Source organism: Mesoplodon mirus (genome assembly GCF_964341445.2).
Source record: "Mesoplodon mirus genome assembly, chromosome: 12".
Classification (NCBI taxonomy): Eukaryota; Metazoa; Chordata; class Mammalia; order Artiodactyla; family Ziphiidae; genus Mesoplodon; species Mesoplodon mirus.
In genome coordinates, this window is record NC_138988.1 from 51582722 (window position 1) to 51610418 (window position 27697).

The 27697-nt window shown below is 36.3% G+C and overlaps 1 protein-coding gene across 1 annotated transcript in view; it reads right to left on the reverse strand.

The window, feature by feature from the left end:
• Positions 1 to 27697, reverse strand: part of PDCD6IP (programmed cell death 6 interacting protein) — a 62983-nt gene that overhangs the window by 24983 nt on the left and 10303 nt on the right. Inside the window, exons 2-10 of the mRNA XM_082639741.1 lie at positions 25185 to 25239; positions 23634 to 23703; positions 16987 to 17114; positions 14552 to 14705; positions 13278 to 13378; positions 10891 to 11007; positions 4540 to 4762; positions 2615 to 2738; positions 398 to 575 (exon numbers count right to left, since the gene is read on the reverse strand). Of these exons, the coding sequence (XP_082495867.1) occupies positions 398 to 575; positions 2615 to 2738; positions 4540 to 4762; positions 10891 to 11007; positions 13278 to 13378; positions 14552 to 14705; positions 16987 to 17114; positions 23634 to 23703; positions 25185 to 25239 (1150 nt within the window). The remainder of the gene's footprint in view (positions 1 to 397; positions 576 to 2614; positions 2739 to 4539; positions 4763 to 10890; positions 11008 to 13277; positions 13379 to 14551; positions 14706 to 16986; positions 17115 to 23633; positions 23704 to 25184; positions 25240 to 27697) is intronic.

Sequence of the window (27697 nt, forward strand, 5' to 3'; positions counted from 1 at the left end):
TGGGCTTATAAAACATTTGATAGCCTAACTTCCTTAGTCTGATTCGTTGTTCACCAGAGACCTAATCTTTCATAGGAAAAAAAAATCATTAATTATGAAAAGCTTGAACAGTTTCTGTGATAGTAATTTCTCACAGTATACTAGTTTTACACAATGGTCGTACGAGTTTCAGTAATGTGCATTTATATACCCTTAAGACACATATGACCCCATTTTCACTCAGTCAGAATTCCTCTTGAGGCTGAAGAGCAGACTCTGTCTGGACCACAGCAAACTCACCTAAATGATGAGTGCTACCTTGTGAAACCCAATAGGAAGAAGCCTTGAGTCCTAATCCCTGCTGGACACCAAGGGGCTGGAAAATTTTTACTTGAAAAGCAAATCTCTTAAAACATACCTCATCTAGGATTTCTCTATTTCTTTGTAGAAGTTCAGGTAGCTCTTTGATCAACTGATCAATAGTCTGGATGCCTCCCTGTTCAATCACAGATGTGGACTTAGTCAGTATAGACTGAGGTACAGTATCTCCAGATATATCTTCAATTGCTGCTGGAAGATTAAGTGAAGCTAACACCCTGAAAAAATGAGATAGTATGTCATCTAGAGGTCTAATATTCCTTTAAAACACTGATGTCCTATATCCAAATCAATAGCAGCAGAGTTAGCACTCCAAAAAAGTGGGTAAGCCCTGTCAATGGAAACAGAAAGCAAAAATAGAGGAAAAATAGAAAATCAGTGATTGATAAAATTAAAACAAAATCATTAAAAAGTTAAGTTAGGTTCACAGTTCAGAACTGAAAGCTAAAAGGTAAGAAATATGCATTAAAATATACTAGAAACCTTTGGCTCACAGGTAAACTTAACTTCTTTCAGTCTAAGTAATTAAAAGTCAAAAATTCTATTTTAAAAATGCAATCTTTTATCACACTCCTGACTGTTATACTGTCAGTGACAAAACAGAAATAATACACCAAATGGTTATAATTTCATATCATCTAAGCAAAATTTCAAGAGTACATAGTTGGTCTATATATTAATACAGCATCTTCATCTGTTCTGTTTTGTGGCACAATAACTATTATTCTATTATTTCATTTACATAATGGAGGGGATGTTACAGTAAACTTATGTTGCTTTCTCACTGGAAAAAGTAAAATGAGGTCAAAACCTATGCATTCATCAAAATTAAAAACATGAAAAAGCAAACAAGACTAGGAAAAAATTCTCAGTAACATTTCTGTTAAAGGACTTGCCTCTAAAATACGTAAAGAACTTCTTTAAAAATTATTAAGAAGAAAAACTCAGTTTCTAAAAATGAGCAAAAAGATTTCAACAGACACTTCACAAAGACATATGAATGGCTAATAAGCACATGAAGAGTTGCTCAACATCGTTAGTCATCAGGGGAATGAAAATTAAACCACTATGAGATACTGCTACACAAACACTAAAATGGCTAAATTAAAGAGATTGACAGTCCTAAATTCTGATGAGGATGCAGAGCAAGTGCATTTCTCAAACAGTGCAGGAACAATGACTTTGGAAAACCATCTGGACATTTCATGTGAAGTTAAACATACACTAACCATACAACTCAGCAATTCTAATCCTAGGTTACTTACCCAAGAGAAATAAAACAAGTCCACACAAAGATTTGTACATCAATGTTCATAACAACTGAAACGTCCATCAAAAGGTGAAAGAATTAACAAACTATTTAACCATAAAAAGGAATACTGCTCATTAATAAAAAGAATCAAACTGATACATAAAACATAGATTATGCTAAGTGAAAGAAGCCCAACACATTTTTAATATATACTGTTACATGCTGTGCATACTGCAAGTATTGCATATTATATATACTGTAGCAATACTATACACTGTATATAATGTACTATCAATATATATCATATATAATGTACTATTTACTGTATATAATGTACTATATACTGTCATGTACATATTGCACATGCTATAATGATTACATTTATATTAAATTGTATAAAAGGTAAAACTAACCTATGGTGACAGGGAGCAGATCAGTAGTGGCTAGAGGGTAGAGGAGGAGGAATTGAACGGAAAGGCATGAGGGAATTTTTTAGGGTGATGGATATGTTCTCTATCTTGATCATGATGGTGGTAGTTACAGGGGTATACATATTTATCAAAAAGAATTGAACTATACACTTAAAATGGGTGTATTTTATTGTGTGAAAATTATACTTAATATATTTTTTAAAACAATGTATTATTTTCTTAGCTTCGATCCACCAAAAACAAAAACTGTTTCAGAATACTGAACGTGCATGTATCTTAACCTTGAAAGTTCAGTTCTACTTCACACTTCCCTCAAATAAATATCTCCTAAAATACAAATTAGTGGTCAAATATTTTCACTTTGTTTCAGTAATTAAATTTCTTCCAACTATAATATATTTGCCAGGGTTCAGTAAATATAGTGTCCCCAAGAAATGTGTGTGTGTCTATATTTGTTATTTCAAATATCCTTGACATTCAGCTCTGAGCTCAGAAAACTACAACATTCATAAATAACCAATCAGAAAACATCAGAACTTTAGAGATAAATTTATGAAAGTTAAGCTCTACTCACCCATTTGCCAAAGTGGTGGCTTCTCTCATTTGAGCAATTGATCTGTTAACTAAATCAGCTTTCCTCTGACCACAGGCAGCCAAAGACTGCTGCACTGACACAGGAACCATCTTCTCAAACAGATCTAAAATTAGGAATTAAAATTTCAACAAAATTTTAAGACAAAAACTCAAACTGTAAAGTGACTACTCGTATTTCCTTTCCAATATTCACATTAAAAGTCTACAGATATTTAAAGAACAAAACTAAATCACTATTGAAAATACGATGAAGAGAATTTTTAGATCACCATATTCGTGGACAATGATAACGAAAGCTTTTTCTTTGAACTTAATTTTCTTAGCTTTTAAAGATGTGTTAGTCATTAAGTTTAAAGGATCTTTGGTGAAGAAGATCTACACAGGAGAAAACAATGCTTATATGTTGATGAAACTGATTGAGTGGGCCACAGTGCTATGGTTTCCAGCTCTACCACTTCCTGGCTCTGCAACCTTGGGTAAATGACTTAACCACTCTGTATCAGTATCCTTATCAGTCAAATGGGGATAATAATAGTAACTGTCTCATGGAGTTGTTCTGAGAAATAAATGAGCTAATATTTGTAAAGTGCTGAAAAGAGTTTCTGGTACATGGTAGACACTTTGTGTTTGTTAAACAGAAATAAGTACAGTTGTCCCTTGGTATCTGCAGGGGATTGGTTCCAGGACCCCTGGCAGATACCAAATCCATGGATGCCCAAGTCCCTTATAAAAAATGGCACAGGGCCTCCCTGGTGGCGCAGTGGTTGAGAGTCCGCCTGCCGATGCAGGGGATACGGGTTCGTGCCCCGGTCTGGGAGGATCCCACGTGCCGCGGAGTGGCTGGGCCCGTGAGCCATGGCCGCTGAGCCTGTGCGTCCGGAGCCTGTGCTCCGCAACGGGAGAGGCCACAACGGTGAGAGGCCCGCGTACAGCAAAAAAAAAAATAATAAAATAAATAAATAAATAAATAAATAATAAAAAATGGCACAGGGGCTTCCCTGGTGGCACAGTGGTTGAGAGTCCGCCTGCCGATGCAGGGGACACAGGTTCATGACCCGGTCCGGGAGGATCCCACATGCCGCGGAGCGGCTGGGCCCGTGAGCCACCGCCGCTGAGCCTGCACGTCCAGAGCCTGTGCTCCGCAACGGGAGAGGCCACAACAGTGAGAGGCCCGCATATGGCAAAAAAAAAAAAAAAAAAAAAAAAAAGGCACAGTATTTGCATATAACCTACACATATCCTCCCAAATACTTTAAATCATCTCTAGCTTATTTATGATACTTAATACAATGTAAATGCTATGTAAATAGTTGCCAGAGGATGGCAAATTCAAGTTTTGCTTTTTGCAACTTTCTGGAAATTTTTTTATGTGAATATTTTTCAATCAGCGGTTGCTTGCATTCATGGCTGTGGAACCACAGATACAGATGGCCAACTGTAAAATAACCACCCAATAACTTAGAATATTATCCTTGGCATCTCAGCTAGAGGCTACCATAATATTGCATATACCTACAATATTCAAGGATATTATAACATTTGATACAACCATGACTCCAAAAGTTTATATGTTTAAAGTCATATTTATGTATGTTTATTTTTATTAGCAGAATCTTAAATAACAAATGTTAACAAAAAGATAAATGCTCACTGAAGTCATTATCATTACTCAGACACAGTTTCAAGTTTTCTGACTCTGCTGTATATATACTTCATGCTTTACTACCATTTACTTTCCATCTTAAAATTTCACTGTAATTTTTATTCTCATATTCACTTTGAACAACATGAATGCAAATTACATTCAAAGCATACAATCTCAATTATATGATTTTAGCTACAAAAAGTAAATTAAACCGCAGAAGAAATAAATAAGATTAAAGTGCCTCTGAACAGTTGACATACCAGTGAATTTCTGGCTGATGGGTACACTGACTGGCGTAGATTTCACAAGTGTGGCTTTGCCAATAGGGTCTAGATCTTTAAGGTCTGGAACTCGATCATGATAAATGAAGTCATTATCCTTCTTTGCTGCAGTAAGGGCACGGTTGATTTTGTCAGAAAATTCCTTCACGTTGACATATTCATCATAGCGAGATGCCACTGTTTTAATCAATTCTGCCGCATGCTAGTTAAGAAAATGTAAAAAAAAAAAAAAAGAGAGAATATTTTATCTCTTTTTTTCAACCAGGTATCCAAGCACTGTTTTTTAAAAAAAAATCTTTGAGGACTGGCATTACTAGAAATGTGGTCAACAGAACAGCCTAGAAATTCTCCCATCACAAAATACCAAAATATCAAAAATGAAGAATAATACAGAGCAGATATCCCTTTAAAGACATGAATGAATTACCAAAAAAATAAAAGAAATCAAAACTATAAACTGACATTGAGGAAAGTGGCTCTGGCTGTTGGGTATTTCTGTACCCAAGGGACGAGCTATTAAAATGCATTAAAAGCCCTCAGAAAGACTTAAGACAGGGGTCTTGAAACTACATAAAACGGAAAACTAAGAAACATCCCTTTCACCCTCCACATGAAGGCAGGAACCTCAAAGGGCTATACCCGTGATGAAAAGGGTGAGTCAGAAAAAAATTATGCAACATAGGAAATCAACAAGGAAGCATGCTGTGTCAGCACCAATAGCAATTCTTTCTGTAAAGGCTGCCCTTGCGATACATAAGATGAACACATGCCTCACACAAAGTTAGGGTTCAAATTACTTAGGTGGTGTTAGGTACAGTAACACCAGATACACAATAAAGTCAAAAGCATTATTAGGGATAAATTCAATATAAAACACTTTCCAATTTGCCAGAAAGATATAAAACCTCTTAAATATTATATTTAAAAGCCTTTATCTATATAAACAATTATAATGAAAAATTGATAAATCTACCCAGCATTAGAGTGGAAGATTTTAACATTCCTGTCTCAGAAATAAATGGAGTAAACAAAAAATGTGTAAGATTATAGAAGATCTGAACAACACAATTAATGAGTTTGATTTACCAGACATGGAGAACCCTGGGCTCCACAGTTAGAGAATACATAATATTCTCAGGTATATAAAGACCATCTATATAAAGCGGCCACATGAAGAGATAAAGCAGTCTAAAACACCAAAATTACAAGATTACAAGAATGGTTTAATATTAGAAAACCTACTTATGTAATTCTCCAAATAATAAATTTAAGTTTAAAAAATCAAATTATCTCCAAAGACGTTGAAAAATCATTTGATAAAATATTCACTCGACATTTTTTTAAATTTTAGTAAAATAAAAATAGATATCCAGTTCCTTAACATGTTAAAATCTTAACCTCCAAAGCTAATCTCATGCTTAGCAGAAAAATAAAAGAAACATTCCTAGAGTCAAAATAAAACAAAGATCACCAGTATCGTCATGAACACAGAACACAGAATATGTCAAAATAACCAGACAAAAGGATAAAATTAGAGGTATAAAATTTAGAAAAGAAAAGGAACAATTATTATTTACCAGCTTTTGCTGGTATATATTTGTATATCAGCAAAAGCTAAGAGAATTAACTATTCTAAATAAGAGATAGCTTAGATTCAAAATCAACAGAGCAAATACAGATAAACAACCACCAACTTGAAAAGATAACTAAAGAAAAAATCCATTGTTACTAGCAACAGGAAGACAAAATATCCACGAATAAATTTTAAAATATATGTACAAGATTAACATGAAACAGAAACAAGGATAACCAAAACAAAGAAAACAAAAGCTATACCTTTAGTGTAAACCAAGAGATGGGAAAATGCACAATTTAAATCACTTTTTAAAGTGAGCTGTACATCAAATTTGATTTGTAAATGTGGTCAAGCGCTCCCCCAAATTGAAAAATTATTAGGAGCATAAGAAATGCTGAATACAGCAGGAGAAACGGGAAGGCTAAGGGCCCCACCCTGAGGGGAAAGTGCTTAATTAAGCAAATCTAAAAACAATGAAACGCAATGAGGTGACAGCTGCCAGATCAAAGATAAAGCTAAAGCCAAATGGCCTGCCTGGAGCCACCCAGGGGTCACAGGAAAAATGAAATACTGAGGAGCCTGGTCCCACGGAGCTGCTGAGCACAGAGGCAGATAATTACAAGGGCAGGGATGCTGGGGGAAGCAGAAGAGAGGACTGAAAGTGGGGAGAAGGAGGAAAGGGGATGAGCACTCAGAAAATGTCAACAAAATACAAACTGAAAGTAGATGCATCACCTGGAAAAGCAAAGGCTGTGAGGAACTCAGGGAAATACAGGCACAGAAGTGGAATCCTTCCTACACCAGGCTTTGAGAAGCAGAGAGGAGGAGAGGAGGAAGGGGCCTACACAAGGAGGCTTGGAAAGATACCCTGCGGTTCCCCCACCCAGGAACCTCTTGCTATTCCCCGACTAAAATCAAGCTCATTCAAACACAAGTGACTGAAAAGGCATCCCATCTGCCTCAACACTAAGAAACCATAAGGAAAAGGATGAAAAAGAGCAGTTTAACTTTCCAACAGATAATGCAAATTCACTGAAGAAACACTGCCACAGGGAGTTCCCTGGCAGTCCAGTGGTTAGGACTCGCACTTTCACTGCTGTGGCCTAGGGTTCAATCCCTGGTAGGGAAACTAAAATCCCGCAAGCCTCGCAGCACAGCCAAAAAAGAAAAAAGAAAAGAAAATAAATAAATATTGCCACAAAGCAAAGAACACAGCATACTAAAAAAACTAAAATAAGCTAAAAACTTAAGGATGCAATCACGGTACCAAAGACACACAAAATATGAACAGAGGACCAGATGCCCCAGATAACAGTGGGTGATAGATAGCAAGAAAATGTGAAACGGGACCTGCAGAACTCAGGAAAGAAAGTGAAGAAAAATACGAAAACAGTTTAAGGAAGACTATAATATTTATGCAAGGAACATGACAGAGATAACAGACATCACAGAAATCAGTGTAAGAAACATACAAAACAAGAAAAAGTGAGGACAATTCAACATGGCAGTTGGGGAGCAGAGGTCATTACAAATTAAAAATTCATGAGACCTATCAACCAAATGCAACATGAGGACCATGTATGAATCCTCATTTGAACAAACCAACTGTAAAAACACATTTTAGAAAAAATCAGAGAAAGCTAAACTATGTTTGGATACTATTAGATTACTAGAATTAATTATTAATTAGTATTAATTGTGCTAGATAGGATGACATTGTGGTTTTAATTTTTTTAAGACTTACATATACTGAAGTAACTTAAGGATGAAATGATACATAAGACAGCTGAAAATACTCCAAAAAAATAAGAGGGGAAGGGGAAACATGAAACGCAAAGCAAAATACTGATAATCACTGAAGCTGGGTAATGGATATTTGATAATTCTTACTTTTATATATATATATTTTTTGAAATTTTCCATAGTAAATACTTAAATAAAATTCATACAGAAGCATAAACAATCTCCTTAATATCTACAAGCTACTATCATAACAAAGAAAAAACAATACTTTCACAAAATCAGTTTTATCATCTCATTAGGTCCCTCATTAATGAATTAAATAAATTCTGGTATGTATTCATTCTATCTGAGTCACATTTTTTTTTATCTATATAGAGTCATCCCTCAGTATCCGTGGGGGATTTGTTCCAGGATCTGCCACAGACACCAAAATCCAAATTCTCAAGTCCCACAGCTGGCCCTCTGTACCCACAGACTCTGCATCTGCACATTAAACATAGTACACGACCAGCATTTGGTTGAATCCATAAATTCAGGACGTGAAGACACGGACAGCCAAATATTTATTCATTGAAATAAACCTGCATATAAGTGGACTTGGACAATTCAAGCCTGTGTTGTTCAAGGGTCAACTGTATTTTTATGTCTTTTTGAAGATCGTACCTTGGCAGCTTTAGAGACTCCACCAGGATGATCAAGTGGACCCACCTTCAGGAGCCAAATGAACTGCACTGTCCAATAAGCACACTTCATGAGCTGTGTAAGTCCAGGGACAACTTTTCTTGGCCCCAGAAGTGAATCACAAGCAACAATTTTCCCTTTGTTATTTTACCTACTGTTGTGATATTCCTGATTCTTGTGATTTTGTTTTTATTTCTGGTTTGTTCGTGACTAATAAGCTTTTCCCCATTATTGTTAACAATGATTGCAAAGCTGACTGAATGGTGCAACCATCAGATACATGGGGCAGAAGGAGAGACTATGGAGAATATGACTTGCTGGTCATCTTTTTTGTCTGTTTTGTTCTGTTTACCTATTTCTGAGCTCAAATCAAGTAGAAAAATATCTCATACTTAATGGAAAGAGGAACAGCCCTTGGAGATATGAATCAGTAAGTGTTTGTGTTCTATATGTTAACTTCTGACCTATGACTAAAGGTGTAAAACTCAAGTTATAAACTCTTGTGTGTCTATAACTGAAAAACGTCTTCATCTCGTTATGTGAGCTTGAAAGTTTCCTTTTTCCAGAGGGGTTTTAAAAATTAGATTAAAATTTCAAAAGAGGCTCTTATATAACTGGTTTATAGAGAATAAAGGCTTATTTGAATATAATAGTCCCAGAATTCCCCCAAAATAAAAAAGCTAAACTTCTGTAAAACAAACAGCAGTGCTCATCACCCAGTCATTATCCACTGCAGTGGCCGACCAACACTGCTCCCTGAGAGAGGAATTCAGGATGAAAAACAAGATGAGGCACAATGTGCTTTCAAAAAACAGGCCCCTTAGACAGTTAGTTAGATGCATATCTCAGGAAGAATTTTAATGAACCCAGATTCCCACATCTTCCCATACATAGAAAAGCACTAAAATCATTAACTTGAGATATCTGTTCTTTGTGACCAGCAGTATTGTTACTGAGATGTAAGCCTGACCAACTGTACATATTCCTTAGCCAAAATCATATATAAGCTGGTTTCTCCCCTACCTCTTCAGAGTGGTTCCCCAGAGCTACTGAGAGGCTGTCTCCCAGGCCACAGTCCTCAGTAAAGTCCCTGAATAAAACTTAAACTCCAGCTCTTATGTTGTGTGTTCTTCTTTCAGTCAAAACTCCTAATACTCCTAATACTTTAAATATGCTACCCTGAAAAAAATCTCTCCCCCAGAAACCCCTTTCTCAGAAGCATTTTCATATAATGCTTTCATATGATGCTAAGTTATTACAATCAAAGTGAATCCCTGGAAAAGTAAAATATGTTTGATAATCTGAGTGTGCCCATCTCTGATTTTGTCAGTGTGGAGGCGTGGAGCACAATACAAGCATACATTTTATTTTTTATAAAACTTGGGTTTCTTTTCTCATGAAAAGACTAATTAAACTGAACTTCCTAAATAAGACTTGCATAGTATCTTCTAATACCAGTCCATATTTAAATTTCCTTAACAGTCCTCTTCCTACCCTCTGCTTACCAACCCTCAAAATACAAAAAACTCATGTAAACAGCCCTTGCCCCTGCTGCGAAGTTGCCCCAGATGTCACATCAAGTTTCTCACACACCCAGGGCTGATACAACAGCACAGAAGGTACTCTGCTGATTACCAGATCTATTTATGTATCTATTACCACTGTCCTTTTCAAGCTGTGGAATTGTAATGACCCAATTTAGACCAAGGCTAGGCCACAAGTTAAGTACTCCACATCCTTTTCTGGAGCATATAATTAATTTAGAATATTTTATATTAAAATAAACATGGATAAATAAAAGAAAACTGAATACAAATTTTGCATGAAATTTTTAGATAAAATATGAGACTTCAAAAAGCACATGGTAGGTATAGCCTAGAAAATAAAAACAATCACCTGACTCTGTTGACAGGGGAAATGAGTGGGAAAGGTTTTTACAAGCAAACTTGGGAATCTCACTAAAAAAAAAGAGAAGTCCGGGCTTCCCTGGTGGCGCAGTGGTTGGGAATCTGCCTGCCAATGCAGGGGACATGGGTTCAAGCCCTGGTCTGGGAAGATCCCACATGCCGCGGAGCAACTAAGCCCGTGAGCCACAACTACTAAGCCTGCGCATCTGGAGCCCGTGCTCCGCAACGGGAGAGGCCGTGACAGTGAGAGGCCCGTGCACCGCGATGAAGAGTGGCCCCCGCTCGCCTCAACTGGAGAAAGCCCTCGCACAGAAACGAAGACCCAACACGGCCCAAAATAAATAAATAAATAAATTTATTTGTTTAAAAAATAAAAAAGAGAGAAATCCAAGTTACTTAAATATTTATTTCTAAGAAACTCACCTGTAACCTTGCAATCTCTTCTCCAAATTTCTTCTGCTGTTTTGCCAGGATAGACTGGTGGTACTCAGCATAGGCCTGCATGATACAGTGCTTTGCAGCCAAGACAGGGAACACCTCCTGGAAATAAAAATACTGACCAGGGGAGAGTCCAACCACACAAACCACCACAGACAACATGGGATGCAGGAAGAAAAAGGAAAAGGAGACAGAAATTAGAATCACCCCATTAATGGTTTAGAGATAGGTTAGTCAGGTGTAAACAGAGAAGACCACATGATTTTGCATGGACTGGATTCAATGAATTCAGGTTTTTTCTTCCAATTAGAATTAAGGTTTGGGTTCTTTTCTTTTTTAACTGTTAAATGAAGCCAATTAAGCTTTTACAATTCACTTTAATTGAGCCATGAAGTCAACATTTTGTTTACAAAGAAGAAAGGGAAGCATGCATTAGAAAGAGAAGTAGAATGGACATTCACAGAGGAATACCAAGCACAGGGCTTTAGAAGCTTTCTTGTGAGCCCTTACCCAGCCCTTAAGAGTTAACTAAACCACCATTACTCACATATACTAATGAAATTGCTCTATAGCTGACTGTTTCAACATGTTTAAAAGACAAAAGACAGTAAAGTAAGTTCCCTCTTAAATTCATGTCCTAAGAGACTTTTTTAATAAAGATGATTTTTAGCCATATAAAAATTACTCAGTATCACATAACTCAAAAACACATAGCAAACAGACAAATGCACTAAGCTAATGACTAATATGATAAAGTGCTATTTTGCCCTAATTTGTTTTGAAAAAAATTCCAGTCAAAATTAATTTTAGAAGATCCAAAAACATGAACCAAAAAAGCAGTAGAGGATCTTCTAAAATGTCAAATCCTAGCCTATAACCTCATTGTTTTTAGGAAGTACATGCCATATAATATCCAAGAAATATACTAGACAATCACTGTCTAGACAAAAAAATAAGAGAATCAAAAACTGAATTACTACCTTGTGAGCTTTCCTGTCTCCCAGTGAATAATTTCCTAGCTTCCTGGGTCACTACTTGCAGATATTCCAGTTTTATAACTAGAATATGAAAATAACTTATGAGCTTTATTAGTAAAAAGGCAAAAAAATAAAAGACATCTAAATCTCAAACTGCACTCATGCCAGTTCTCAAGGTAAGTCTGGAGCAACTTGGTACTTAAACAGGAGATTTTCAAGGAATACCAGGATTGGTGCAGAGGTAGTTTCCAAGTCTTTGTAGGTGACATTCTTCTCTCCGGGACAGGACTGAACTAATGGCCCAACAGGATGTAACGGTACACTGTGCAGCTGATCATGAGGTCTTCCAGATGAAAAAAAGGTGAGAGGAGATCCCAAGTCTCTTTTTAAGAGCAACACTATTACTACCCAAGAGTCCTGGGCAAATTTCTACTGATCTCTTGGTGAATTTTAAATCTCCAGGAATCTTCAAATTCCCTAGTGCTCATATTCTGACTAATGTGTTGATGTACTTACATGCTTTTTTATTTCACCACAAAATTGTCTGCAATTTCATAATTTATAAAGATTCCTGAATGACTTATAAATCAATAAATTTCCCTACAAAAGAGCATGTAACAAATATCATTTGCTATCATACAGACAAAACTAATTCCTTGAACATTTCTGAAAGAAAGCAGTTGAATCATACTACATTTCAGTCTGTAAGTTTCCATTTTTAAGCATTCTGAATTTACTTCTTTGTCTAATAATCTCCTTTGTCATTTACAAATGATCATCACTGACTAGTCTCTTCAAATGCTACTTCAGAAAGGTTTATATTAAAACAATTAATACTTCCTGTGATATATGGTTTTAGATGGTTGTTTTCCTTAGCTGTCCAATAGCAGCCCAATTTTCTAGCCCTGTTGGCAAAACTTAATTCTAATCAAAGTACTGGATGAATTTGTTAAGGTTTCCTTTTCCTTTTGTCTTTATGTCTGTTTTTGCGCTTTAAGATTCATCTTTAAGAAAACAGGACAATAATTAAAAGGGTGAATAATCAACATGCTCAAGTACTCATGCTGTACCAAATAACCAGTGATTCAAAACTATACAATGCCCTGATCTGATAAAATTACTGGAGACAGGTGTTCAAAATTTTCCAGCAAGAGTTTTAGCTTGGAAAAACAAGTTTAGTAAAGAGTGGAAGCAAAGGCATCCCCTAAATATGAAAGAGAATTTGTCATGCATCTTAAATAAAAAACTGTTTCTACAAATATGCTCTTCAAATGCCTCTCCTTAAATTTCAAATTTCTTTATAAAACATAATTTTTAATTTGCTTCTTATACACAAAAATGTCCAAATATTTCTACATGCAAAACAACCAAGTATTTACAAAAACAATAACTGACCTTGGGGAGAGTATCTTTGTACTGACACTGTTTAAAAGCATCACCAAAATAATCTGCAGCCTGATTAGCCAATTTAGCTATGATAGCATCTTTCATTTTATCTGGAATAAAATATTAAATTGACCATTATAATGAAAATAAATATAAAGTAATCTGATATATCATAATAACTCAGTATAGACATTGAGATCACAAGTTTGTACATTTGTCTTAAAAAATTCTTATTGATGAAATCAATTCTTCTGCATACAACTTAATTATTCCACAGGCAGATCCAAAGAGTCAGAATAGATCAGCAGTTGCTAGAAGCTGGGGGAAAAGGGGAATGGAGAGTGACTGACAGTGGGTATGGGGTTTCTTTTGGGGGTAATGATAACGTTTTAAAATAAGATAGTGGTAATTGTTGCAAAACTCTGAATACACTGAAAACTAATGAATTGTATACTTTAAAAGGGTATTTTATTGTTTATGAATTCTACCTCAATGTAAGCTGTTATTTTAAAAGAAAAACTTTTCCAGTTCATTTAGCTTCCACCTGATGGACTGCTCCCTTATTTTCAATTTCTCTGTACTTACATATTCAGTCTTATTCTAATCTCTCATACTAACTCACATGCCTTAAAAGAATTGCTCTTATTCCCTCATTCACAGGACCAGGGACTCTGCCTAGATGGCTCCTTCTTATCAGTTAAGTCTGGTTTAAACAAGACCTCCTCAAAGAAACTCTTCTTGAATGATGAATCTAAAATAGCATGACTCCCCCTACATACTTACCCAACAGCCAGACCACCAGTCATTATCACATCTTATTTTCTTCATAGCAATTATCTCTCTCTAAAATTACCTTGGCTACTTAATTTGTTTATCACCTCCCCCAAAATAAATTGTAAGCTTCCAGAAAACAGAAATCTTGTTTGTCTGCTAACTCTATCTAGAGCCTATCACAGGGATTGGCACACAGTTGTACCCAATACTTATTTGCTGAATGAACCAATTTTTGACATATTACAAACCTATATAAATACTATTCTAGAGTTCAGTGTTTTAAGACAGTAATTATATATTTCACAAAAGACTTCAAACACAGCCTACATTCTTAAATGTGCATTTGTACCACCTTAAGGTCAGAAAAGGAAAGCTGAAAAATTTCAATAACCCGTGGGTCAAATTCAAAGATGAAAGTTCTGTGTTGAACATATTACAATCACCTTCTTATTTTAAAAGTCTGTCACTTCTTTTCACATGCAACAAAATATAGGACAAACTGGAATTACCTCTTGTGGCTTTTAAAAAAAATACTTCTTGGGCCTGTGCCAGCATGATAAGACTGAGAGTCCCAACGGTATCTGGAGATATGTCCACAGTAGGCTCTCTATTCAAGGCCGATAAAACCGTCTCTTTAATATGCAAAAAGGCACCACTAGCAAACTAGAGGAAAGAAAAGAATTTCTTTTAAATCTGTAAGAATTCAGCAAGACAATATTCTACTGCTACACACAAAACCACTTACATCTGACCTACAGACAATAAGGACAGTTTTCTAAAACACTATAGAATAACAAGAAATTTAACGTACATTAAAGTCAAGTGCAGTAACAAACAAAGTAAACTGATGGGACAAATTGATTAAACATTTTAGAAATACTTCCTCAAAACTAACATGAGAACAAAGGCAGGGATAAAACATTATTAAAATGTTTTTAGTCCTGAAATGCTCTTGCTTTGGTCCCAAATTCATCTCTCAAATAATTAAACATGCCATACTTAGGGGAAACCTTAAATAGAACTGATACCTAGTCCTCTGAGGAACAGCATGACTATCCATTGCTACAGATTTTTTATTTGGCTTTCAGAGCTCCCTGCTGAAATGTTTCCCATTAGATTTTTCTTCTCAATTATATTTCGCTGAGGTTAACACTAAAATAACTTTGCTTTTATGAAATAAATAACCCTGGGAAAAAGAAAGGTGGCAGTCTGGGATTAAAAAGTGCTGGGGGGCACCTCCCTGGTAGTGCAGTGGATAAGACTCTGCACTCCCAATGCAGGGGGCCTGGGTTCGATCCCTAGTCAGGGAACTAGATCCCACATACATGCCGTAACTAAGAGTTCACATGCCACAACTAAGGAGCCCATGTGACACAATGAAGGAGCCCTGGAGCCACAACTAAGGAGCTGGTGAGCCACAACTAACACCCAGTGCAACCAAACAAATAAATTTTTTTTTTAAAACATGCTGGGGGTTATGCAGCTACACTACACAGAGCTAACTCAAGGTTAACTGTACTGAAGTAAACATCAATGATTGCTGCAGTCATGAAGTATCATAAAACTAGAATGTCTCCAAGGAATGATCAGCTGACTTGCTTAGTAAACTCACAGAATCACAGACTAGAACTGCAAGGGATCCAGTCTCTCATTCACAAATATAGACTGGAGACCTACAGAGTTCAAAGCACTTAGCCAAGGGCCCAGAGCTTCTTGGCAGCAAACAGCCCAGACAGGGATCTAGGATCTCTTTCCATCACAGTAGGGGATTCTGCTGTGAATCACAGAGGTGACTCACAGAATGGAACATATCCTCAGTAATTCAGAATGCCCTCTAAGATTTCACATGCCAACTAATGGAATTACAATGAATGGAAAATTAAATAAAATTTTACTTCACTTTCACATTTTAAAATATTTGCCATTTATAGCCTCACAAAGGAAAGGTATATGCACCATGCTTTTCATCTGTGCCCATCTAAAATTGGGAGCATGTTGTGTGCTTAAAGTACATTTTCCTCTCTCTTTCTTAGAGCAGCATTCTTCACCTCTCTTCTAAACTTAAACAACGGGAAAGATCAAACTCCACAGCTGAGACAAGCAAATTCCAGAGCCATGAGGGACAGTATAAGAAGCATTTGGAATTCCATAAAATTTGGAATCAGAACACCTGAAACCCCAATCTACCACTTTATTAACACTTCTGTCCTTTAGTCTCCTTGTCTGTAAAATGAAAATGGCATTATATAACATGCATCAAAAAGTTTATGTGAACATCAACATACTCTGTAAATTATAAAGGAATATAAAACATGAAAACATAATTATAGATATCACTTAACAATAATCATTTACTGTTTTTTAAATTGAAAAAAGAAAAGCTAAGTAAATAACATACTGCCACCAAATAATATGCCATATTAGTAAATGATTGTATCTAAAATCTAAATTTAGCTAACTTAAGAACATTACACATCTGACCACATTTAACTATGACCTCTCTACAAGCTCAGAGTTAAAAATTTCTTGTCAAGAGGTCTTAATTTTTGTGATACTGGTAAAAATTTTTAGTGTGTCTAAGAAAAATTACGTAAAAACAACATACAAATATTTTAAATGAGGTCATTTATTTAAAAGGGACTTGCCAAGGATTTCAACTCAAAACATTTAATCATTTGTTCTCCCAACATCTACTGAGCCTTTATTATGTGCCAGGCACTGTGCTAGGTGCTGGGTATACAATGGTGAGGAAAAACAGAGCTGGGTCCACAAGTAAGTAGTTTATCTAAGGGCTTCAAAAATATGTATCAATTCATTAAAAAGTACATTATTTTTCAAGAAAGCATCTGTGTGTAAAGAAACATTTATAAACCTAAACGCAAATTATTTTCAATTTAATCCAACTTAGTGTTGATGGTTACGTAGTAACTACTGTTCTGCGTACCTGATAATGCTTAGCAGCAATTTTCAATCCTTCATCATTATCCAGGTTCTGTTCCGCTGCAATCTGGCTAGCTAAGGCTGCACAATTGAACAACACACAGCTCTTTTCATATCCTAGGCTTGCAAGAGCTGTAAAAAAATTGAGAAGGAAAAATTTATCAGATTATTTTTGTTCTAAAGAAAACGAATGTTTCAAAGAGAAATACTATGACCTCTATCACCACTGGCTCACACAAAAACAAGTTTCCAGACCTGTTTTCTGACCCATAATACCACTCCCATATTCCTAGCTGCCCTGCCAGGCATCTATTTCCACAACAATATTCTCATCACCTATAACTCAAGAATCAATAAATTAATCTTTCCTTCCCTTTACGTCCACACTGCTATTAGTCAGATTCAAAATGAAAGTCATTCAAGTCATTTCAAATTCAATTAGAATAAATTCTTTCCATTTTTCCATCACCTCTCTCAAAATGATACCTTCCCATGATATTCAAACCAGTTCCTCACTACTACAAACCTATGCCAATGCAAGCACCTCCTAGCGTAAAGGAGACATGGAAGGCCAGCTAATACATCTCTCAGAGGTAGAGAAGATTATATGGTTAAAATACAATTCTAACCAAGAATCTACACACCTCACATCCACTGGGATAGCTACTATCAAACAAAATGGAAAATAAGTTGTTGGCAGGCATGTGGAGAAATTAGGACCACTGTGTACTGTTAGTGGGAATGTAAAATGTTGCAGCCATGTAGAAAACAGTATGGAGGTCCCTCAAAAAATAAGAAATAAAATTACTAGATAATCCAGCAATTCCACTTCAAGGCATAAATCCAAAAGAACTGAAAGCAGGGTCTCAGTCTCAGAGATATTTGTACACCCATGTTTGTAACAGAATTATTCATAATAGCCAAAAGGTGGAAGTAACTCAAGTGTCCACTGATTCATGAACAGAAACAAAATGTGGTGTGCACTTATAATGGAATATTAGCCTTAAAAAGGAAGGAAATCGGGTCTCATGCTACAACATGGATGAACCTTGAGGACATTATACTAAGTGAAGCAAGCTAGTCACAAAAAGACAAACACTCTTATGATCCCACCCATACGAGGTGTCTAAAGTAGGCAAACTCACAGAAACAGAAAGTAGAATGGTGGTTACCAAGTACTGGGGAAAGGGTGAAAAGGGGAGTTGTTGTTTAAAGGGTACAGAGTTTCAGATTTGCAAGAACAAAAAAGTTCTGGAGATCTGTTTCACAACAATGTGAATATACTTAACACCTCTGAACTGTACACTTAATATTGGTTAAGACAGGGAATTCTCTGGCGGTCCAGTGATTAGGACTCGGCACTTTCACTGCTGGGGCTCAGGTTCGATCCCTGGTTGGGGAACTAAGATCCCGCAAGCCATGTGGTGCAGCCAAAAAAAAAAAAAGAATTTTTAAAAATTGGCTAAGATAGTAAATTTTATGTTACAGGTTTTTTTTAACCACAAAAAAATCTTAAAAAAAGAACAAATTCAATCATAGTGACATTCAAGGTCTTACATAATGTGCCAGGTATTGAACACCAAGCAAAATAATCAGAAGGCTTCTTACAAAAAATACTGAACAAACCATTTAGGAAAATCAGAACAACACTACAGCTGTGTGTTTGTGCCACACAGTAGTGCCATAAAGTAAAACCCTCCTTGTTATGTAGCATTTTAGTAGTCTCCCTTGTAATTATGGTCGGTTTTTAGCTTGCCTCCAACCTAATTCTAGCCTCCTCACCATAAAGTAAAGCAGACATACACACCAGCTACTCTAACCTACTTTCTTAAATAAATGTATTAAAAATCTAGAATAACCAGGATATGAGTAGAACATGCAGCAAAGTAAAGATCAAGGTGAACTAAAAATTTGAGCCCAGAGTAAACAATTCCAATAACAGAAAACATCTCAAAGATCCACATTAACATCCTTAAAGAGATTCAAAGATGGTACATCCATACACAAGTACAGGATGTTATTTAAAAAAGAACAATCCATGAATAAGAAAAAGCCCCTGGAAATTAAAAACTTGATTGCTAAAAGTTTTTCAAAAGAAAGGTTAGAAAATATCTACGCAGCCCATAAAGAGAAAACAAAATGAAACATGTAAAAGTTGTGAGTGAGTAGCTCAGAACAACTAATATCAGTTAATACAGCATTCTGAACAGAAGAGAGGAAAAAATGAAGAAGAAATTATCGAAGAAATGTATGAAAATTTCCCAGGGCTGAAAGGAGATAATGAGTCTTCAAACTGAAAGGGCCAACAATAAAATGCCATACCCCAAATGAAAGCCAATTAGATCTTTTGAGATTTCTAACCATGAAGTATAAAGAGAAAATTGTAAAAATCTTCCCAAGAAAAAAGGATCAGGTCACCTACAAAAGAATACTCAGTAGACTTTTCATCAGTAACACTGGATAGTAAAAGGCAAGAGAACAATGCCTTCAGGTTCTGAAGAAACATGATTCTAATTAATTCAACATATATTAAAGCCAGTATGGCTTAAAAAAAAGGAGAACAAGGTACTAAATGGGAAGCAATGATGTCAGGGAGGTAAGAGAGCCAACTCTGCTGTAAAGCTTTAGCTTTTACTCTGAGTGAGGCAAGAAGTCAACAGAGTTATGAACAGAGACACATTCAGCCCGCCTGGTGGACAACAGACTGTGGGGAAGCAGCACTGGTGGAGGCCAGAGATTAGGACAGGTAGCTGCTGCAACAGGTGCCAGGGGTGATGGTGGCTCTGACCAGAATGGCACGAGCAGAGGTGCTGAGAAGTGACTGGATTTTTAATATCTTTCAAAAGAAAATCTGATAGGATTTGCTGATGAATTCACTGCATGTGGGGAATGAAGTGAAACAATGTCAAGAGTGACTCCCAGGTTTCTGACATAAGCAGAATTTCAAACCAAATTCATATGAGGGCAAAATACAGACATTTCCACAAAGAAGAGATTCAGAAATTTGACCTTTTCTGAGAAAGTTACTTAAGAGTATATTCCAGCAAAAGAGGAAGACACAATATCCAGAAAACAATGGCTCTAAACTAAGGGATAATAGCTATACAGCAGATTTAGATAGCAAACAGTCCAGATTCAAGCAAGAAAACAGACAAGGCCAAAGGGAACAGAAGAGTCACTCAGGAAAAGGTGAGTCCAGAGAGATAAATAATAAGACAGAGAGTTTGGAAAGTCTTGAGAATATGATAAAAGCACAGAATGTGTGTGGTGGTGCAACAATTAAAACTTCTAAAAACACACACACACACACACAGAGCCATACAAGAAAGTCACAGTCTAAATATGAAGCAACTCATCCAGCATATATGACAGAGAGTCAGTGGACTTAAAGAATGAAATATATTCCAAGCAACAGATAAAAGTAAACTTTCTATATATAAGATATATATGCCAGCCTATTATATTTCCTATAAACATTATCATCCCAGGCTGTTGTCTGTCATTTTATTTTGACAATTTCTCACGTATAAGAGATTTTGTGAAAACTTTTTCTTGTAATTAAACCTTTTTCCTTTATGATTTCTTCTATCACATCTAAAGTTATATCAGGGTTTTTTAAAATAAATGTTCAACTCTCCTTCCTTCAAAGAGCTCTTTTTTCTTTTTTTTTTTTTTTCCTCTTTTGCGGTACGCAGGCCTCTCACCATTGTGGCTTCTCCCGCTGTGGAGCACAGGCTCCAGACGCGCAGGCTCAGTGGCCATGGCTCACGGGCCCAGCCGCTCCGCGGCATGTGGGATCTTCCTGGACCAGGGCACGAACCCGTGTCCCCTGCATCAGCAGGTGGACTCCCAACCACTGCGCCACCAGGGAAGCCCTCTTTTTTCTTAATATTGAACTTCATTCTTGTTTTTCTATCTGAGCTCTTTTTCATTAAGCTTTTCAAAATGACAACAGCTTGATTATAAATAAAAATAGTTGTTCTAAAATTCAAACAATTGTTTAAACACACACACACACACACACACACACACACAAAAGAAAATAAATTAAAAATCACTCAATATCCTCCCAGAGTTACCCACTAATTTTTGGTGAATATCTTGACAAATAAGTACATACATGTTCACATACCCAATTTTTCACAAATAGTACACTATACCATATTCAGGGTGCCTGGAATGGACAACTCCAGGGAGCAGCAATCACCCTGGTTTCTATACAAAAGGTGTTCCAAAGAGACCAGCTCTGGGGCCCCGAGTTACATCAATTCAAGGCAGCAGCTCTCACCTGTAACAGGCCTTTTATTGGATATTCAATGGACACAGATGTACTTGTCAACAAATATATATTTGCATTACCATTCTTAATATTCTAAATTACACAATATTCTAATGAATGGGCAGCCTGTGCTTTATTTAACCAAAACATTAGTGATGGACATTTAATTCCCAATATTTGCTACTAGAAATGCCTTGATGATCTACCTCCTGCTCTACTTATGCTCTTAATTTTTTGTGTGTCCAAATTCCTCTAGGACCTCAGTTCATCAACTTAACCTATCTCACTTAAGTGTCTCCTGGTTCTCCTGCTACCTGCTCCTTATTCTCAGCCAAACAACTTGCTTGTCACAACAGCACTAGAAGTCCTTTTCTTGACCTTGCCTCCCTCTCAGCATAATGCTCCCGTTGTCCCCAACTCTTTACTGTATATTTTCTGAAGTGAGCAACCCACACATGCTGCTTGCACTTCCTCACTTCCAGTCCACCCTTCGACGTGACGCAATCTGACTTCAGCATGCCCCAGTGACACTTTCTCTGCCAAATCCAGTGAATTCTACAACCTTCTATTTCTTGACCTCCGCCACAATGACTCTGTCAATGACATTTCAACATCAGAGTCACCTGAAGGTATTTTCAAAGATATCAATTCCAGGGGCCACCCTGGAATGTCCTCCTATCACATCTGGCATCCTGTATCTTTGTCTGTAAAGATATAATCTGTATTTCTAACATTCTCCCCAGGTAACTGTAATATGCAGCCAGATTTGGGAACCACTGGACACAATCTCTGAAACTCCTCCAGTATTCAATCCCATTGTCTCTATTTTACCCTGGTTCCTCTGAGATTTGAAAGTCTTTTCTCAACCTCATTCCCAGGAACCTCTTCTTCTCGTACCCCTGAACGTTGTACTCCCTAGCTTGCCTTTCATATTTTTCCCAATCTACAATCTACCAGAGGAGATAAATTTATTATCATTTAATGAAAATTGTTCCCAAATCTACATCTTGACCTCTTTTGAGCTTTAAATATATTATTTCTAAATGCCAAGGAGAAACTTCTACCCAGATATAACACAGGAAAGTCAAACTCAACCTGTCTATTGAAAGGAATAATTAGCCACAAGTCAAACCAAGTTACAAACCTTAGAGTCAAACATCAACTCCTACTCTTTCTTCTGACAGCCAGCCAGCAGATCCATCAGTTTCATCTCTGAACCCTCTCTCAAACCCATCCGTTCCTTGACCCACATACACTACACCTAGTCAAATCTCTTCATCTCTCACCAGTCTAACTGGTCTGTTTCTCTCTAGTCTCTGGACTTAGGCTTTCTGGAGTTATATCTGGCTTCATTAAATCTTTGTCATATGATCTTGGAAAGTCACTTAATCTTTCTAAACCAGTTTGTGCAACTGGTGATAACAGTGCCTTTCTTCATTGGGCTGAGAAGGAATTTACTAAGATAATATGTGTAAAGCCCCTTCCACAGTGCCCGGGTGCAATAAGCTATAAACATATAAGAGGGAAGAGCACAAATTCACAGTACACTTGCAGCTCTTCACAATCTACTCTCCAATGTCTTCACCCTCCATAAGCCCCAATTCACCTAAGGTTTCAAGCCTTAACAATAATTATATCAATATGTATTACATATAGTAACATACTATATGACATTGTTATATAATATTATACAGTATATATTCTATGATGCATACACATTATATATATGTATTTCATATGTAATATAATACTAATATTATTGATTGTAACTAATAGTTATTGAGCCTTGTTCTAAGGACTTTACACATATTCACTCATTTAATCCACAGAAGAACCCAATGAAATAAACAGTACTTCACAGTACTATTCCTCACTTCACAGAGGAGAAAGTTAACACACAGAAAGGTTAACGTGATGAGCTGGTAGATCAAAAAGCCTTGTGACTTTCAGTTATAATATTCTACCTGTAATGTTATTTTCTACCTGGAAAAACCAAATTCATCCTTCAAGGCCTCACTCAAACATCACTTGCATTCAAACAGGCAGAATTAACTACTTCCTCATCTATGCTCCCAGAAGTTTGTTCACAGACTAATATACTCTCTACAATATTTTAGAATGATAGCTACCTTCCCAACCTGACTGAGTACAACTATCTTATTCATTTTTAAAACTAGGACAGTGCCTGGCAAGGTGTAGGCTCTCTATAAATATTTGGAAATTTCATTAAAAGTTGAAGTTAAAAAGAAAATAAAACATAAAAATTTTTTATTATTTACAAAGAGTCGTTAGGAGAGCAATTTTAGAAACCTAAAACAATACAAAGTATTTAGAACAAATTTCCTATCATTTTTTATTTAAAAATTACATACCCAATTTTACAGATCCTCCAAAAAGTGAACCTTTATCAAAAGCATCCTTCCAGGTAAATGTCAAGCAGATCTTGATAAAAAGAGGAAAAAAAGAAAAGAAGTTCATGTTACCTTCCTGGATCTCATTAAATATTAAGTCTCTTTCAAAGAAAAATCCAGTGAAGAAAAGGACAAAAGCTTCAACCCATCTAAAATACTATCTTCTCTAACCAACCAATTCTTCTTCCTTTTTGTGGACCATAAAATTTTCTTTTTTGAAAGTAAGATACTGGCACTAGGATATTTCAAATGGTCACTCTGCCTCAGTAACTGAATACATATTGTCTTCTTCAAAAAATACAATCTTACTCATCTTTACAAACACACAATGGCTTGAACAGAACAGATACTTAATAAACGATCATCAAATAAGCCAAGAGAAGTAAAGGCAACGAAGTAAGCTCTACAGGTTTCCCAGAGGATAAAATTTAGAACTATTCCATTATGACAAAAGTAGGAGAATGGTTACCTTTCCAGGATAAAATGAGACAATATTTTATTTCTTGATCTGGGTGGTGGTTATACATATATATTCACTTTCTGAAGATTCAAGCTATACACATGATACTGTTCACTTTTATGTATGTATGTTGTACACGAATAAAAAGTTTACTTAATTAAAAACTGCATCTCACTCTACTCTAAAATATTCCACACATGAAGGTTAAAAAGAACTTAGCCTCTTTTAAATTATGTATTGCAATCCAATACAAAATTTTTCAATTCTAGATTAGAGAAATTTTCAATACACACAAAACTAGAGAGAATAACACAAGGAACTCCCATACACCCATCAGCAGTTTTAGCCTTTTGCCCTTCTTGGTTCATCTACCCTCACTTCCCAACCCCAACCCCACTACACACATACTTTTTCTCCTGGAATATTTTAAAGCAAATCTTACCATATTATTTGACTTGTAAAAACTTTAGTACAAGAATGTTTAAAGTATTTTGTACAAACTATTTTAAAATTTAGAAATGCCACACAAATTAACAAGTCTCCCAAATAAAACTGTAAGAAATCATCAGCATTTTCAATATCTAGCCTTTAAGAGAAAGTAAGATTGACATTCTTATAGTGTAACATCTAATCATAGTATCTGCAAAATCATATGCAAATATAACTTATGCAAATAATTTTTAAAGCACATAAAATGAGATTAGTACTTCCTGAATCATACAGTTTCCTTCTTTATTCTGTAAAAACCAAAGGAAAGGGCACCACAGATTATATTAGTCAAAAGATCCTATTGATTAAAAACTGCAAGAAAAAAAAATGCAGTCCAATGCACTAAATGAGCCCAGAAGTGACTAAGGAATGGCATGAATAGAATTTCCAAGAGACTCTTTACAATGGGCTTAAAAGTTTCTAATTTGTATTTTAAAAGTCTCATTAAAACCTAGGGATAGTGAAGAGGCACCATTTATTTTAATAAAATACCATGGGTAGGAGGAAATGAGTGATTTACCATTATCATATAACTTTAAAATAAATTAAAACTAATGACTTACCTGGTTTTCAGAAAATGGGAATTTGGGTTCAATGGAACAGATCTGATCATAGTATCTAAAAAACAAAGCAAATTTGTTTATTTTTGTTTTTGTTTCCCTTGACTGAGGAGACATATTCAAAAAAGTATTACAGGGGGCTTCCCTGGTGGCGCAGTGGTTGAGAGTCCGCCTGCCGATGCAGGGGACACGGGTTTGTGCCCCGGTCTGGGAGGATCCCACATGCCGTGGAGCGGCTGGGCCCGTGAGCCATGGCTGCTGAGCCTGCGCGTCTGGAGCCTGTGCTCCGCAATGGGAGAGGCCACAACAGTGAGAGGCCCGCGTACCGCAAAAAAAAAAAAAAAAAAAAAAGTATTACAAAGACTCATGTCAAACAGCGTACTATGTTTTCTTGCAGAAGTTTTATGGTTTCAAGTCTTACATTTAAAAGTCTTTAATCCATTTTGAATTTATTTTTGTGCATGGTGTGAGAAAGTAGTCCAGTTTTCCCAACACCATTTATTGAAGAGGCTGTCTTTTCCTTACTGCATCGGAGATTAAGAGGTATAAATGTTCTGTTGCAAAATAAATGAGTTACGAATATGGAATGTATGATGTGGGGAATATGGTCAATAATTATGTAATATCTTTGTATGGTGATAGATGGCAGCTAGACTTGTGGTGATTATTTTGAAATGTACCAAAATATCAAATCACTATGTTGTGTGACAGAAACTAACACAGTGTTGTAGGTCAATTATATTCCAAAAGCAAACACAGAAACAGAGATCAGATGTGTGGTTACCAGAGGTGGGGGGCTGAGGGGAGTGGGAACTAGATGAAGGCAGTCAAAAGGTACAAACTTCCAGTTACAAGATAAGTAAGTACTAGGGACTGTCAAGTACAACATGATAAGTATAATGAACACTGCAGTGTGTTCTGTATGAAAGTTAAGAGAGTAAATCCTAAGAGTTCTCATCACAGGGAAAAGAAAATTTTTTCTATTTCTTTAATATTGTATCTATATGAGATGATGGATACTCACTAAACTTATTGTGGTCATCATTTCATGATGCATATAAGTCAAACCATTATGCTGTACACCTTAAACTTATACAGTGCTATGTGTCAATTATATCTCAATAAAACAGGAAGAAAAAAGAACCTTAAAAAATAATTAATTAATTAAATAAATATAAAAATCGGTCAAAATTTTAAATTACCAAAGCTAAATATTACACACATTTATGTAAATACAACTGGAGTATACTAAAATTATATGTGTTAACTCTGAGTGGCCCACAAATCAGATTTCAATCAGCCATTTTAAAGTTAATTAACGTAGTCTTTTTTTTTTATTTATTTATTTGGTTGCACCGGGTCTTAGCTGCGGCATGCATGTGGGATCTAGTTCCCTGACCAGGGATCGAATCCAGGCCCCCTGCATTGGGAGCGCAGCACCTTATCCACTGCACCACCAGGGAAGTCTCGTGCAGTCTTTTAATGTGTAAACCTTTTTATGTGTATCTAAAATGCATGCAATGAAAAAACTGTCAAAAAAAACTCTTACCACCAAAGAAAAATACTTATCAACTATTACTGGCTAAAAGCAAACTAGTATCTGCCTAGATAACTAATGTATATCTTAAAATACTATTTCTTATTAAGATAACTTTATATCCATTGGGCAGATTAACACCTCTGGTAAACTACTGATTAAAAACAGGTTTACCAACTTTCCCATATGATTTGGGTATGTCCTCTCCTGTCCATCTCCACCACTGCTACACAGTCAACACTTCCACTCTCCCTTGAAAGTAAACTAATCCAAAAGTTCCCTAGCCAGTCGCCCTGTCTCCTCTTCTCCTTTCTCATTCTCTTCAATGTGTTCTCTACACAGCAGCCAGAATGATTATCAAACATGAGGGAGTCTTCCCCTATCAGGCTGACCTCTGAGCTAGCCAGGGGGTTGGGGGGGGGGTGTCCAAGGCCAAGCTTTCTAACTGGCCTGTAATCTTTCTTCCTTCCCTTATCACCTCCCTGCTCCTGCACCCCCATCACCATGGCTCTTTGCAATTGTTATTTCTGAGGCCAAGTTTTCCAGAGGGGTGGGAGCAACATGTCAGAGATCAAGTTTGGGGCTGCCATGGCCACAAGTTTGGTTACACAGAGGAAGAATTGAGCAATTAGGTAAATACAATGAAGATAATGGGAGTCAGGCTTCTAACTACCAGAGAAAGGAGTTACAAACATGGGAAGGCGGACAGCTAGAAGAAACGCTGGCTTTGGATTGGAACTGGAGGTAACAGTGTGAACTCATTTTTTAATACAATGGAATACAGATACAAAAGAGGTATAAATGTGTGTGTGTATTTCCTAAGTGTATACGCTGAGAGGTCCTAGAAGCAATAATACCTAAGTAGCAATAAGCACACCTAGAGGCCAGATAAATAGTACAATGCATTAAACAGAGCCAGTCCTTAGAGAAATTGCTGGCTCCATGGCTGCAGCTGAGAAAATTCAAGCGCCAAGCCTAA